Source organism: Poecilia latipinna, unplaced genomic scaffold (assembly GCF_001443285.1).
Source record: "Poecilia latipinna isolate Pla-1442-1.1 unplaced genomic scaffold, P_latipinna-1.0 Scaffold524, whole genome shotgun sequence".
Taxonomy (NCBI): Eukaryota; Metazoa; Chordata; class Actinopteri; order Cyprinodontiformes; family Poeciliidae; genus Poecilia; species Poecilia latipinna.
The window spans coordinates 302,339-315,969 of NW_015113140.1; the positions used below are offsets into that span (position 1 = coordinate 302,339).

At 43.7% G+C, this 13,631-nt stretch overlaps 2 protein-coding genes across 2 annotated transcripts; one reads left to right on the forward strand and one right to left on the reverse strand.

Annotated features, from left to right (window-relative positions):
• Nucleotides 1–2,521: 2,521 nt before the first annotated feature.
• nefma (neurofilament medium chain a) lies at nucleotides 2,522–7,204 on the forward strand. Its single transcript, XM_015040739.1, has 3 exons — nucleotides 2,522–3,780; nucleotides 4,468–4,592; nucleotides 4,679–7,204. The coding sequence occupies exons 1-3, from the start codon at nucleotides 2,722–2,724 to the stop codon at nucleotides 6,327–6,329; spliced, it is 2,835 nt and encodes a 944-aa protein (XP_014896225.1). The 5' UTR covers nucleotides 2,522–2,721; the 3' UTR covers nucleotides 6,330–7,204.
• A 2,652-nt stretch (nucleotides 7,205–9,856) lies between these two features.
• Nucleotides 9,857–13,244, reverse strand: LOC106952556 (neurofilament light polypeptide-like). Its single transcript, XM_015040740.1, has 4 exons — nucleotides 12,099–13,244; nucleotides 11,893–12,017; nucleotides 10,615–11,030; nucleotides 9,857–10,532 (listed from the first exon to the last, which is right to left on the reverse strand). Exons 1-4 carry the CDS (start codon nucleotides 13,137–13,139, stop codon nucleotides 10,129–10,131), a joined length of 1,986 nt encoding a protein of 661 aa, XP_014896226.1. The 5' UTR covers nucleotides 13,140–13,244; the 3' UTR covers nucleotides 9,857–10,128.
• Nucleotides 13,245–13,631: the final 387 nt, after the last annotated feature.

Sequence of the window (13,631 nt, forward strand, 5' to 3'; positions counted from 1 at the left end):
GCTGCTTCAATCCTGTTTTATTTATGACTTTATCAAATGTGTCCTTCCTTCCGCTCCACTGAGTCGCATCATCCCGTTTCTGCTCCTGAAAATGTTTAAGACAAAGCGGGAAACCAGCAGCCAACAGTGGAAACATCACAAATAGCTTTTCAGAGCCTTTTATCAAGCTGTGTAGCTCTATATCAAAACTTTAAATTAACTAAACCAAATAAAAATTAGCTTAATGTAGAAAAGAATATGGGAAGAGCTTATTTTTTAACACTGAGAATTTACATGATATATTGTATAACCATTATATTTTTTTAGCTTGATATTGTTTAATTTATTGTCTAAAACCTAATATCTGGACCTGATATGCTGTTCAGAACAGTACACGAAGTGGAGATGAGGTCGTGTTGACTTTGAAGCCTACAAATGTGAATGCATATATTTCCCATCCCAGCAATACGTGGCCTTGACCCCAGTCAGAGGATCGATAGCCTCTCTACGCCCCTGGATGTGCATCCGCAGGTTACAGGCTGGGACAGACTGACACCGACTAGGATGGGCTTGTCTTAGCTGTTCGAGCTGGTTTCTGCTGCATTGCCTTTTTAAAAACACTCCAACACTCCTGCAATGCGCTGAAGCCTAGAACTGTTGTGTACCCACACACCCTCAGTGCATCATGTTCATCACGCCACCACTGCCCTTAATAGATCCTACATGGAAAGCAGAACTAGACCTGAAATCCTACAGCTGGTAGCATGACGTCGAAGAAAAGAGAAAGCAAGTCATGGGACAAAGGCAAAGGACACTGCAACATCAGCAACAGAGTAGCTTGTTGGTGAAGTGTGGTAATTTACTACTGGTATCACAGTTTTAAAAAGACACACGCACACACACACAGCGAGGAAGTCACTGTGTCCATCTCTCTCTTTGTATTTTAGCTCACTCTCTCTCATTGTCTGCCTTCCTGTCTCTGGAGCAATCTAAATTTGGCTAACCTTGATGCATTAGTTGAGATTCTTGAAAGCTTTCAGGGGAATTCCAATGAGAGAACAGCAGGGGAATGCAGGTCGTCTTTGCTCTATTTGGAAAAAAAAACAACAAAAAAACAAAACTAACTCAAATCTCAAAATCTGTATAATTCTTGGGAAACATTTATTCATCAATGTCTCATTAAGTAATTTTCTCATCTTGCTGATTTAGACATAATTACACAACAAACATGTAGAAATAACATGTTTTTAAACACTTTACCTCTAACAACTACTAATGGTTTCACATTGATCCAAGTGACCGAATAATGAACAAAGGCATCAAGACTGATGGTGATCAATAATCGGCTAATGAGGCCAAGCCTTCAGAGAAAACTCTCAGACAACACAGCTTAAAAGGAAAGGGGGGGAGGGGGGGTAACATTGATTCCATGGTTACCCATAGTGCAAAGGTTGGATATGATGTTTCAACGTAGACAAAGTGAGTGTGTGAGTGTGTGTGATATTTCACTGTTCCTCTAGTAGAGAAACATTTTTTGTGACCTTTAATGGAGGTTTTAAAATTGAAGAGCTGGTGAGCTCTGTTATTAAATCAGGCTTACCACCTTAGGTTAGCAGATAAATAAAAGGCTACATAAAACATGGCACCCATCACATGGATCTAGAGAATAAAATTTATACTTAAATACCATCATGGCTACGGTAATTCAAAATACTTTGGCATAGATCAGAAATTATTGATCTGCAACTAGTGCAGAATGCAGTAGCCTGTCTTCTTACTTCTAGTGCAATTTGAATTTGTCGAATTGTTCATAACTTTGGTCTCTACACACTCAGAGGACATCATCTCCAAAGTAAAACGTAACATAAGCAAGATTATGCTGTGGGAAGGCTTTTTCTCACCTGATACAGGGAAGTCTGCAAATGGCAAGAGAAATGGAGCTAAAATTTGGTCATAATCCAGAATAAGTGGTGAAATGTGAACAACGCTGTCTGCAGATATACCTTATCCATTTTGACTAAATGTGAACTATTTATGCCCAAACCAGTTGCAACTGTAATTATCGTGAAAGTCGGTCCTAAAAGTTAGTAATTCAAGAGGGCTGAATACGGCTGCACACCACATAAAAACTGTATGTTCGCCTAACCTTGATTTGAGTCACTGAACTAACAAGATAAGTGAAGCAGAGTTGCTTGCAGACCTTGGCTCAGCAGTAGTCAGCAGAATCGCAAAGCTGTGATGGAGTGCTCTTTTGTTGTCGATATTCTGTGATACGGAAATGCTGCCGTTTCCCTCAGCGGGGAATCGACTGACAGTTGACTGTCGCTGTCTGTGGTGCTGAAATGATCGGAACGAGTCAGCGGTTACAATTTGGAAAGAACGTAAGTGGACACATCGCCTCACTGTCTCCGAGTTTATTCTAAATCCCACACCCACGTAGCTCATCTGAGCCACGTGGTTCAGGCTGAGCAGGGTCCCAGGACCATCAGCTGACGCTCCTCTCTATCCCCTCCCTTCCTTCATAGGACGAAACAAAACTGCTTGGACATGCCGTGTTAGAGGCAGAAGCTCCGGTATATAAGGAGAAGACGGAGCCTCTCTCAGTCGCTGTGAAAGCCATACACCCCTCACCTACTCACATACACACACACATACACACACACATTGACACCCACACGCCTCTGCACCGCCAGCACTGTCTCCCTTCATTCCCGTGTGCATCTTCTACCTTAGTCTGACCGGATGAGTTACCCGGTGGACACGATAGGAAGTCCCTTCAGGAGAGTTATGGATACAAGAACAACCAGTTACGGCTACGGCCGCCCCAGCGGCACCCCCTCAAGCGGTTTTCGCTCCCAGTCATGGTCCCGGACAAGCCCGGGCTCCACCATGACCGCATCCTACAAGAGGACCGTGAACGCACCAGCTCCCCGGGCATACAGCTCAACTGTGCTGAGTTCCGCCGACAGCGTTGATTACAGTCAAACCTCGATCCTTAACGGTGACTACAAACGATCTAACGAGAAAGAACAACTTCAGGGGCTCAACGACCGGTTTGTCGTGTACATCGACAAGGTGCACTACCTGGAGCAGCAGAACAAGCAGATCGAGGCTGAGATCCAGGCGCTGCGGCAGAAGCAGGTGTCCCGCAATCAGCTGGACGACCTCTACGACCAGGAGCTGAAAGAGCTGCGCACCGTTCTGGAGCAGATCCACCGCGACAAGGCGCAGATCCAACTCGACACCGAGCACATCGAGGAGGACATCCAGCGGCTCAGGGACCGCTTCGAGGAGGAGGCTCGAATCCGCGAGGAGACGGAGGCCATCATTCGCGTCCTGAAGAAAGACACAGGTGATTCGGAGTTGGTGAAGTCCGAGTTGGACAAGAAAGTTCAGTCACTGCAAGACGAGATCGCCTTCATCCGCAACAACCACGAGGAGGAGGTGAGCGACCTCATCGCCCAGATCCAGGCGTCCCAGGTGACCGTGGAGAGGAAGGACCTCCAGAAGACCGACATCACAGAGGCTCTGCGGGAAATACGCACCGAATTGGAAGGGCACTCCAACCAGAACCTGCAGCAGGTGGAGAGTTGGTTCATGTGCCGCTATGCCAAGCTCACCGAGGCTGCGGAGCAGAACAAGGACGCGATAAAGTCCGCCCGGGACGAGATTGCCGACTACAGGCGCCAACTCCAGGCGAAGACGGTGGAGCTGGAGTCCGTCCGCGGGATGAAGGACTCCCTGGAGCGGCAGCTGAATGATATTGAAGACCGGCACAACAGCGATCTGGCCAGCCTACAGGTAGGGAGACACTCCGAACGGAGTTATTTATAGAGAATAACATGGAAAGAAATGTATATATGCATATTTTGAAATTCGAAGAACTGTCTTAATGTTGTGTGTGTGCGATAAAATATGATGCTTTGGAATAACTTAATATTCACTGTTTTGTCATGATGACGCATTTGTTATTTGACACATTTAAACAAAAATCATTTCCCCAAACAGCAATATCAAAATTGTAACACGTCAGCACATCAGACATGTTCAATTGTTTTTTTCCCCCCGCTGCATCACGACTGCGGGACTTTCCTATTTCTTTATGAGCTTGGGAGATTTCCAGATGGTTAAAGGCAGACTGCAGTGCACGCTCTTTTTCCCTCCCTTCTACCTTGCTGAGTCAGAGGCATGGATCGATGCCTTCATTGGTTCTGTCCTTGCATCACACCGCTCAGAGTTTGGGGGAGGGTGGGGGCGGCGGAGGCTACCCTTGAAACAGAGGCTCAGCATCTCTAGAATGCTGAATTGCGTCAGAATATATTAGACCAACACCCTCAGTCAAGGCAAAAGTCGAAGGAGTTTTACTGCAGTGGAAGCTCAGACAGAAAATTTAGAAAGTCCCAAAGACACAACAGGTTGTGCATAAGAGAATAGCGCTGTCATTTTAAACCGGTTGCTTTTTCTCTGTTGTTGTTTTCTTTTTCTTAGGAGACAATCCACCAACTGGACAATGAACTGAAGAGCACCAAGTGGGAGATGGCTCGTCATCTCCGTGAGTACCAGGACCTGCTGAATGTCAAGATGGCCTTGGATATTGAAATTGCTGCATACAGGTATAGTATTGAAACATTGCTCCTAATTCTCTCATGGTACAAACCAGAATTTAAATGACCAATAAATGGACTCTGCTTCTAACCAGGAAACTCCTTGAGGGAGAGGAGACCCACTTCAGCAGTTTCCCATATCGCCAGGCCGTCACTCCTAGTAAAATCTCCAAACCTAAATCTGAGGCCTCAAAGCTGAAAGTGCAACACAAGTTTGTGGAGGAGATCATCGAGGAGACACGGGTGGAGGACGATAAGGTGGACATTGATGAGGCTCTGGCAGAGATAGCACAGGAGCTCTCCGCTGTACCAGGAGAAGAAGGTGAGGAGGAAGAGGGGGGAGAGGAAGAGCAGGATGCTGAGGAAGAAGCAGCAGAAGAAGAGGAAGTTGTAGCTGCCACCGAAGCCAAAGTTAGTGCTAGCGCTCCTTCTAAGGATGAGGATGAGGAGGAAAAAGGTGACGATGAGGGAGAAGAAGGTGAGGGTGAAGGTGATGAAGGAGAAAAGGAGGCGGAAGAAAGGGAGGGAGAGGATGAAGAAGAAAAGGGGGGTGAGGCAGAGGAAGGTGATGAAGAGGGTGGAGAAGGAGGAGAGGAGGAAGAAGTTGAGGAAACAGTGTTGTGCTCCAAAGCTCCAGAGTCCAAAGCCTCTCCTGACAAAGAGAAGGATGGAGAAAAAGAAGGCAGAGCAGGAGAAGAGGAGGAGGCCGGAGCCGAAGAGGAGGGTCCTGAAAAAGAAGAGGAGAGTGCAGATGACAAAGCATCAAAGAGTGTAGACGAGAAGGAAGAAAAAGATGAAGCAGAGAAGGACAAAGAGGAAGATGAAAAGGAGGTAAAAGACGAGAAAGCAGATAAAACCGAAAAAGCTGTTCCAAAGTCAGAAGCTTCAAAAACTGAGGCCAGCAAGGAAGAAGCCCCAAAACCAGAGGGATCAAAGTCCCCTGAGTCTGAATCTCCAGTGGCAGGTTCTCCAAAGTCTGAATCCCCAAAACCTGGTTCTCCCAAGTCTGAATCTCCAAAACCTGGTTCTCCCAAGTCTGAATCTCCAAAACCTGGTTCTCCCAAGTCTGAATCTCCAAAACCTGGTTCTCCCAAGTCTGAATCACCTAAACCAGGTTCCCCCAAGTCTGAATCACCTAAACCAGGTTCCCCCAAGTCTGAATCACCTAAACCAGGTTCTCCCAAGTCTGAATCACCCAAACCAGTTTCTCCTAAAACTGAATCTCCAAAACCAGAGTCTCCTAAAGCTGAGTCCCCCAAGTCTGCTTCTCCAAAGCCTGAATCACCCAAAGAAAGCTCACCCAAGGCAGAATCCCTAAAGCCTAGCTCCCCCAAATCTGAGTCCCCCAAGTCTGACACCACCAAAGCTGAGGCTCCCAAAGATGACAAATCAGAAAAGAAGAGTGATTCAACAGAAGATAAAAAGGTAGAAAAGAAAGATGTTGCCATGAATGGAGAGGTGGAGAAGAGCAGCCCAGAGGAAAAAGAGAAGAAAGATGCAGACGTGATTGCTAACGGTGTAGATGAGAGCCCTGTTAAGGAAGACGGCAGCCAGAAAGTGGTGATCACTAAGACCGTGGAGACAATCACCACTGGAGAAGATGGATCCAAGCATGTCACAAAATCCATCACAGTGACAGAAACGGTGAAAGAGGTGGAGGAGGTGCTACAGGAGAAGCTGGTTTCCACCAAGAAGACAGAGAAGCAGTCTACCCAGTCGGTCAAGGAAGTGGCAGAAGCCGAATGAGCAGACTCCGGACGGCTTAGCTAAAGTAGAAGGAGAGGAGGGGGCAATCGTGAGAGGGGCATAAGTTAGAGGAGAGAACATAAGCAATCCACAAAGAACTAACGTAACAATGAAATCCATACAGCTAGAGCGATGTAACGAAACCACACTAAAAGCAAATTATAGAGAGAAGCCAAAATAAAACATGACAAAACTTCAAACCTGCATGTTGAGTGAAAGCTTTAAAAGCGAGCTTCGCCGCTGACGCAGCGAAGAGCAAGCGACTGAGACATTTTATCCTCTTTTAGGTTCTTTCTGCTTTTATAAGGTGATCCCAGGAGTAGGAAGAAGGGATGGGGTATCTGCATGCTAGCTCAGAAGAGTGGAGCACTTTCCTCTCTTGTCTGTTTGTTTGGTAGAAATGCACTTTAAAGAGATAACTTAACATGAGACTGTTGAGGAGATTTTTGAGTTAAAGTAGTCGGGGTGGGTGTGGGCAGGCGGAGGGTCCTCGGCGCAGACATGCACTCTACTGAAGAAGCCTTACTTGACTTGTGAAGATGCCATCTGAGCCAGAAACAGTAACAAACAATAAACACGAAACATGAGTCGGAGAAACACATAACCACACCAGTATACATCCAGTAACTGAAGCAATGACAGCTTAACAAATCTGAGAAAACTCCTAGCCTTAAACATGCTTTTTATCACTGTCTGTTATGTTTACCTGAGAGCAACTTAGACAAATGTAATTGTGCATCCTTGTATGCATAGAATGAACTTGAATTTAATTACAGAACTAAATGAGGTGCTACTGTTTGCAATCCCATAACTTTACTCATCTTGAACTATTTCCCAGCAGCCTTTGCTCAATAAATATCATAACAAAACCAAAAGAACATCGTCTCTTGTCCTTTTTGTTCTGATACTGGGTTATTTTTTAAATGGTTTCTATTTCATTTAATAAATATTTTTACTCTTTTACTCTTTATTTTAATATAAATAATGACTTTAAAGGAAGTTTTTTTGGTTATTTTTAGATATATGAAGGACTATTTTTTCTGTAAGTATTAAAATAAGCTGAATAAGACATGATTGATTTGATCACAGAGAAAGTAAATCTCCAGACGTTAGTCAGCAAAAAGTGTGTAAGACTCTGCGTTTAAAAAAAAACAACAACCAAAAAACCACAAAGGCAACTTTGTTTTGCCTGTCTGATTAAGAGGGCGGCAGTCTATCCATGGTTATATGAATGCATAAGTTAGTAGACATCATTGATACAGACTTTTTAAAAAAAAAAAAAATCAATAGATGGCTGCTAGTCCATAACAGACTGTAAAGGTTTATAACATACAGTTGAATTGTTTCTTTGCTTTTTGTCATGCATATAAGTTTCAGAGTATCAAACAAATTATCAGGGAAATTTAAGCTAAGTACGTAAGAGTAGCAATTTGCAATAGTTGATTTCACATTCTATGCAAAACGGATATAAAAACCAACTTGGCTCTATATGAAAAAAAAAAAAAATTCCCCACTTAGCAGAAGAAGGATTTGTATCACACTTGACAACAGTGATTGCTAACAAGCATTTGCAAAGGGAATAAATGGCTATCGGTCGTTTATATCATTGGATACATGTTGGCCCACTTTTCTTTGCTAAATTGTTTTAATTCAAACTCATTACAGGGTTCTTCCAGCATAAACGGCCCGTGGAAGGTCAAGCCACTGCATTTCAGTTGGATTCCTACATTTCTTTTTCTTTTCATAGTTGGGTGAGCTAGGGGGAATTAATTGGTGGATGGATATTCTTCTGCATATTGTGGTGAAGACTGAAAATCAATGCATCGTTAATTGCAGCAGGTAGGACAGGTCCAGAAGCAGTAAATCAGCCCTAGATCAACACACTAGCACAACCAAGGTTGACAGTCTGATTTATTTTTTCTGATATGGCTTTAATTTAATTGTCTACTGCAAGTAAGACATATTATTGGTCATAATGTTTTTTTTTAAACTAAGCAGTTCAATTTAATAAGGAACTAAACCTTCAGGGTTTTTTTTTGTCGTGGTATGTTTTACACTGGAGGCTGTTCCTACAAAAGACAGACAACTACAAGCCTAATTGCACATTTTTTTTTATTTTTTAATTCTATGTAAATAGTCATCTGACTCAAACCTGACAATAGTTTGTAGGCATAGTAAATAGCAGTCACACTGCTGATGCTTTTTCTGTGATTTGAGACTTTTTAACATGGGTAAGTCTGAATCTATCTCTGCTCCACTCTGATTAGGGATTAGTTCTAAATGGAGTATGTGGTTTTCCTCCCAACAAAACTTGATTAGAAAATAAAAGAAATAATTTTCCCAATTGCCCAATTTGCTTAGACGTGTTTCACATTTTTTTGCAAACACAATTGTCTTAATTGTACCAAAACAAATTCTAGGATCTCTATAAATTAATCTATTTCAAATGTGACAGCAGGTTTGAGATTTATAGAACAGGGTTTCCACTTAGCCTCGTTTATGCTACTTTGGGAAAGTTGCTGGTGTATTAGTCAGCTCAATGACAAGACACCTGTCTTATACAGGTGAGTAATATCGATTGCTTACGTCACAACAGAATCCTACTTCTAGAAGTATGAACTTTTGCTTTCATTTTGGTGAAGTAGTGACTTTTGCTATATTTGTGTCTTATGTGTAGTTTAAGAGTTATTAAGTGATTTATCCATCCATCCATCCATCCATCCATCCATCCATCCATCCATCCATCCATCCATCCATCCATCCATCCATCCATTTTCTTCACACCCTTGTCCCTTAGTGGGGTCAGGAGGGTTGCTGGTGTCTATGTCCAGTTAACATTCCGGGCGAGAGGCAGGGTACACCCTGGACAGGTCGCCAGTCTGTCGCAGGGCAACACAGAGACACACAGGACAAACAACCATGCACACACACACACACACACGCACGCACACACACACACACACACCCACACACACACACACACACACACACACACACACACACACACACACACACACTCACCTAGGGACAATTTGGAGAGGCCAATTAACCTGACAGTCATGTTTTTGGACTGTGGGAGGAAACCGGAGAACCCGGAGAAAACCCACGCATGCACAGGGAGAACATGCAAACTCCATGGAGAAAGACCGGGGCTGGGAAGTGATTTAAAAAACTATTTATCTCTGTCACCTCTGCAGGATATGTAAGTGGTTACCAACTTAACCAGCAAAAAGGCTTTCAGATGTTTCATCACAATGGAGGGTCATCAGCTTGACCTAATGTTGCAACTTTAAGTTTTCAAAGAGTCACCAATAAAACAAAACCTGGGTGTATGTTTTTTTTTTTTTTAATCATTGGAGCTCAGATATTCTGTCTAATTAAAACAGGAAGTTTCACCATTTTAAAATGCATTTTTAACATATATTGTAACTGATGATCTGAAAGATACAGACAGAAATGTACTTAAATGAAGGAGTTCTGATGGAAGTTCAAAATTTGAACAGAGAGGCCAAAATAACCCACACAAGTGGCTTCAAGAGGCATTTCTTTATTTTTTCACCCAAAACACAAACACTCAAGTTAGCATTCAGCAGTTAAACATCTTACAGACATGAGGAACTGTGCAGTCAGACTTTTATGGTTTATTCTTGATATTGGGAAGCAGTTTAGATTGACTTGTTGCTGTAAATGGCTATCAGACTGTTTTATTGAGCACCATGTTACCAAGCAGCATTGCCAGCGTCTTATCTTGTCTTATCTGATTAATGAGCTGAGATTTTCACTGTCGCAACCAAAGAATTCACTTTTTACCTGTTGTGCTTTTCTCTTCAGCAGGCTCGGGCTTGGCTGCTTTTTCTTCGACTTTCTCCTTTTTGGCTTCATCTTTCTTTGGAGCAGCTTCTTTGACATCAGGTTTGTCCTCCTTCTTGGCATCAGCCTTCTCTGCTTTCTCTTCGCTCTTTTTAGATTCTTTTTTCTCCTCCTTCTCGTCACTCTTTTTAGATTCTCCCTTTTCCTCTTTCTCTTCACTCTTTTTTGATTCTCCCTTCTCCTCTTTTTCTTCATCTTTGGCCTTTTCATCTTCATCCTCTGTTGCTTCTGTTGTTTCCTCCTCTTGTGCTTCTGCTTTGACCTCTGCTTCTCCTCCTTCACCTTTCTCTTCCTTCTCTCCCTCAGCCTGTTCAACATCTCCTCCATCACCACCTGAAAAAAAACACATTAAGTTTTCAAATTATTCTTAGTCTTAATTATTGAGTTTATAAATATTGAAGATAAAAGCACTAACCTTCTTCCTCTTTAACCTCTTCATCTTCCTCCTTCGCTTCCTCCTCTCCTTTCTCCTCCTCCTGCTCTCCTCCCTCTTCTTCCTCTTCTTTCTCCCCCTGCTCCTCTTCCTCTTCTTCTTTCTGCTCCTCTCCACCCTCTTCTCCCTTTACCTCCTCAGCCTCCTCTTCCTCTTCCTCCTCCTCTTCCTCTGCAGGGGGGCTGGCCTCTGCTTGCTGGGCGTGGCTGGCAGAGATTATGCCCTCAGTGGTGCTGGAGCTGAGCAGGCGGGAGGTCATCAGGTACGAGGTGCCAGAGCTCAGACTGGAGAGCATGGGCCGGGCGAAGAATGGTGCCACCATACTGTGGCTGTACAGGGAGGCCACGCCCCCAGGAACCCCAACACTGAAGCGAGACTCCTCCCCTTCCAGAAGCTTCCTGTTTCAGTCAAAAAAAAAAAACATGGAAGAGGCAAATCGTCTCTAGTCATTATTGAAACTAAGATTTTTAATCGTTTTTAATGAAATGTAAATATTATTTGTTAGAATTGATTCATGGTATAATTTAAAAGCATGTGTTAGTTTTTTCAATTGTAAATTATTTTGTTCAATGTTTATATATGTGATGTAAATGAAATTTAAACACATGAATAAATACATACCTACAAACATATTGTGTATAAGTATTTAATCAAAAAAAATTATGTCTTCATCATCTACCTTATTAATATTAGACAATAATTGTTTAACTTTATGCAATTAAAAAAAAAAGAAAACAGCCATTATGTCAAATTAAATAGAACCTAGCACATGTTAGTTAACCTGTATAGTTAATGAGTTACAAACACTCATTGTGTCCATAGCAGGGCTAGCCCCGCCCACTCACTGACAGATACAGCCGACCAATTCATTAAATTCACAATAATCCTCAGATTATAGATAAAATTATGTTTTAAATATAACAAATCAAAATGGTAATAAATTATTTTCACATTTAATTATGTATTAAACTAATTAAATGTTTAAAGAATTTGAGATATTTATTATTCAGTATATACAATTCTACATATTTATTAAAAGAATTTATCATGTATATTAATATTTAGTTACTTTATGTTGATTTGTGGTACCGTTGTTACACAACGATAGAAGCTGAACATTGTGTCTTCAACGTTTCAAATCTGCTCTTTTGAATGAAGAAAACTGATAAGAATAAGCTAAGTTAGGGTTAGGGCTCAAAGACGACTTTAACTTGATTAATCATCACTCTGATGATCTACGCATCTGTATTTGAATCTCACCTGTATGCTGCGATTTCGATATCCAAAGCCATTTTGACATTCAGCAGGTCTTGGTACTCCTTAAGGTAGTGTGCCATTTCCTGTTTGGTGCCCCTCAGCTCATTCTCCAACTCTCCAATCGTGTCCTGAATAGAAAAGCAAGGTGAGTAGCCTAAATATAATATAAGATCTGCACAAGCATCACACTGCAGCATGCCTGTACTTACATGCATAGCAGCTATCTCTGCACTCTGTTTCTCCTCCATCTCGTGCAGCTGCTTCTCCAGGGACACATTGAGGCCTCTGCATGCATCGATCTCCAGTATGCGGGCCTGCAGCTGACGGCGGTACTCTCCTGCTTCATCCTTTGAGCTTTTGACTGCACTGCTGTGCTGAGCCACAGTTTCCGTCAGGGAGCCCACCTTCCCCCTAAACCACTCCTCAGCCGCCTGCATGTTCCTTGCAGCCAGCCTCTCGTACTGGGATCGGATGTCCCTGAGAGCGCCGGACAGATCTGGAGCAGCAGCTTCAGATTCAACTGCTAACTGGACCCCCAGCTGGACCTGAGTCTGAAGTTCAGCCACCTCCCCCTCATGGATCCTTTTGAGGAAGGTCAATTCGTCCAGCAGGGTTTCAACACCTTTCTCCAGCTCGGCCATTCCTAAGGCGGCCTCATCTGCCTCGCGACGGGCCTCCATCAGCTTGCCCTCAGCCTCTTCCCGAGCCAACATCTCCTCCTCATATCGACCCTGCAGTGAATTCAGGGTTTGTTCCAGCCTCTCCCTCTGACCAAGGACAGTCTGCTGCTCTGCCCTTGCTTCATCCACAGCTGCTCTCAGAGTTCTGGCCTCTTGCTCGTACAATGCTCTGAGACGAGATGGCTCAGCATGCCTTTGCCTCAGCAGCAGCAGCTCTGCCTCCAGAGCACGGTTCTGCTGCTCCAACTCACGCACCCTCTCGATGAAGCTTGCAAAGCGGTCGTTGAGTTCTTGCAGCTGGCCGCGCTCCTGTGTGCGTACGGCTCGGAAGTCGGAGCTGATCTGGGCTGCCTGGCTGAGCTCCCGCTCCAAGGAAGAGGCCGGGGAGGAAGAGGAGAACAACACCCGGCTGGGGGAGGAGTACTGCAGACGGGAGGAAGATTGAGGGAACGCACGGGAAGAGTAGCCGGCATGGGTCCTCCCTCTCACCACCACCCGAGAGGTGGGCTCCACATACAGGTGTTTGTACAACGAGGAGGCATAGTAGGGGTCATATCCGATGCTACTCATGGCTGAGTGTTGGAGGGACTTGCTGCTCTTCCCTCTTCTCTTTGTGTCTGTGTGGGTGGGGAGGTGTATAGAGGGCTCAGCTTTAAGCCCCGACTGCTTGCTGCAGTGGCAGGCTGAGCTTTTATAGCAGGACAGAGTCTGACGCAAGCACTTTCTCCAAACTCTGACAATGCAGCCTCTCTAGGCTTTCACTGCAGCAGCATAAGATCAGAGAGAACTGCTGTGGGCACATAGGCGTAGGAGGAGATAGACTCCTGTGAAACTGGTATTACATTTTTTAGGCACTAATCATGTTATGGTTCTTTAGGTAAAGAAAAATAAAATTAATTAACATCCAGATTTATTTGAAATCTTGACACTGGATTTTACAGCATCACAAACAGCTGGTTTGTTGTCTTCATTATTTATATTCTTCTAAAATATGGAAGAAACAAACTGCATATCTACAACTAGAGACAGGCTCTCCTGATGCATCAGTCAAGACTTAGTTTG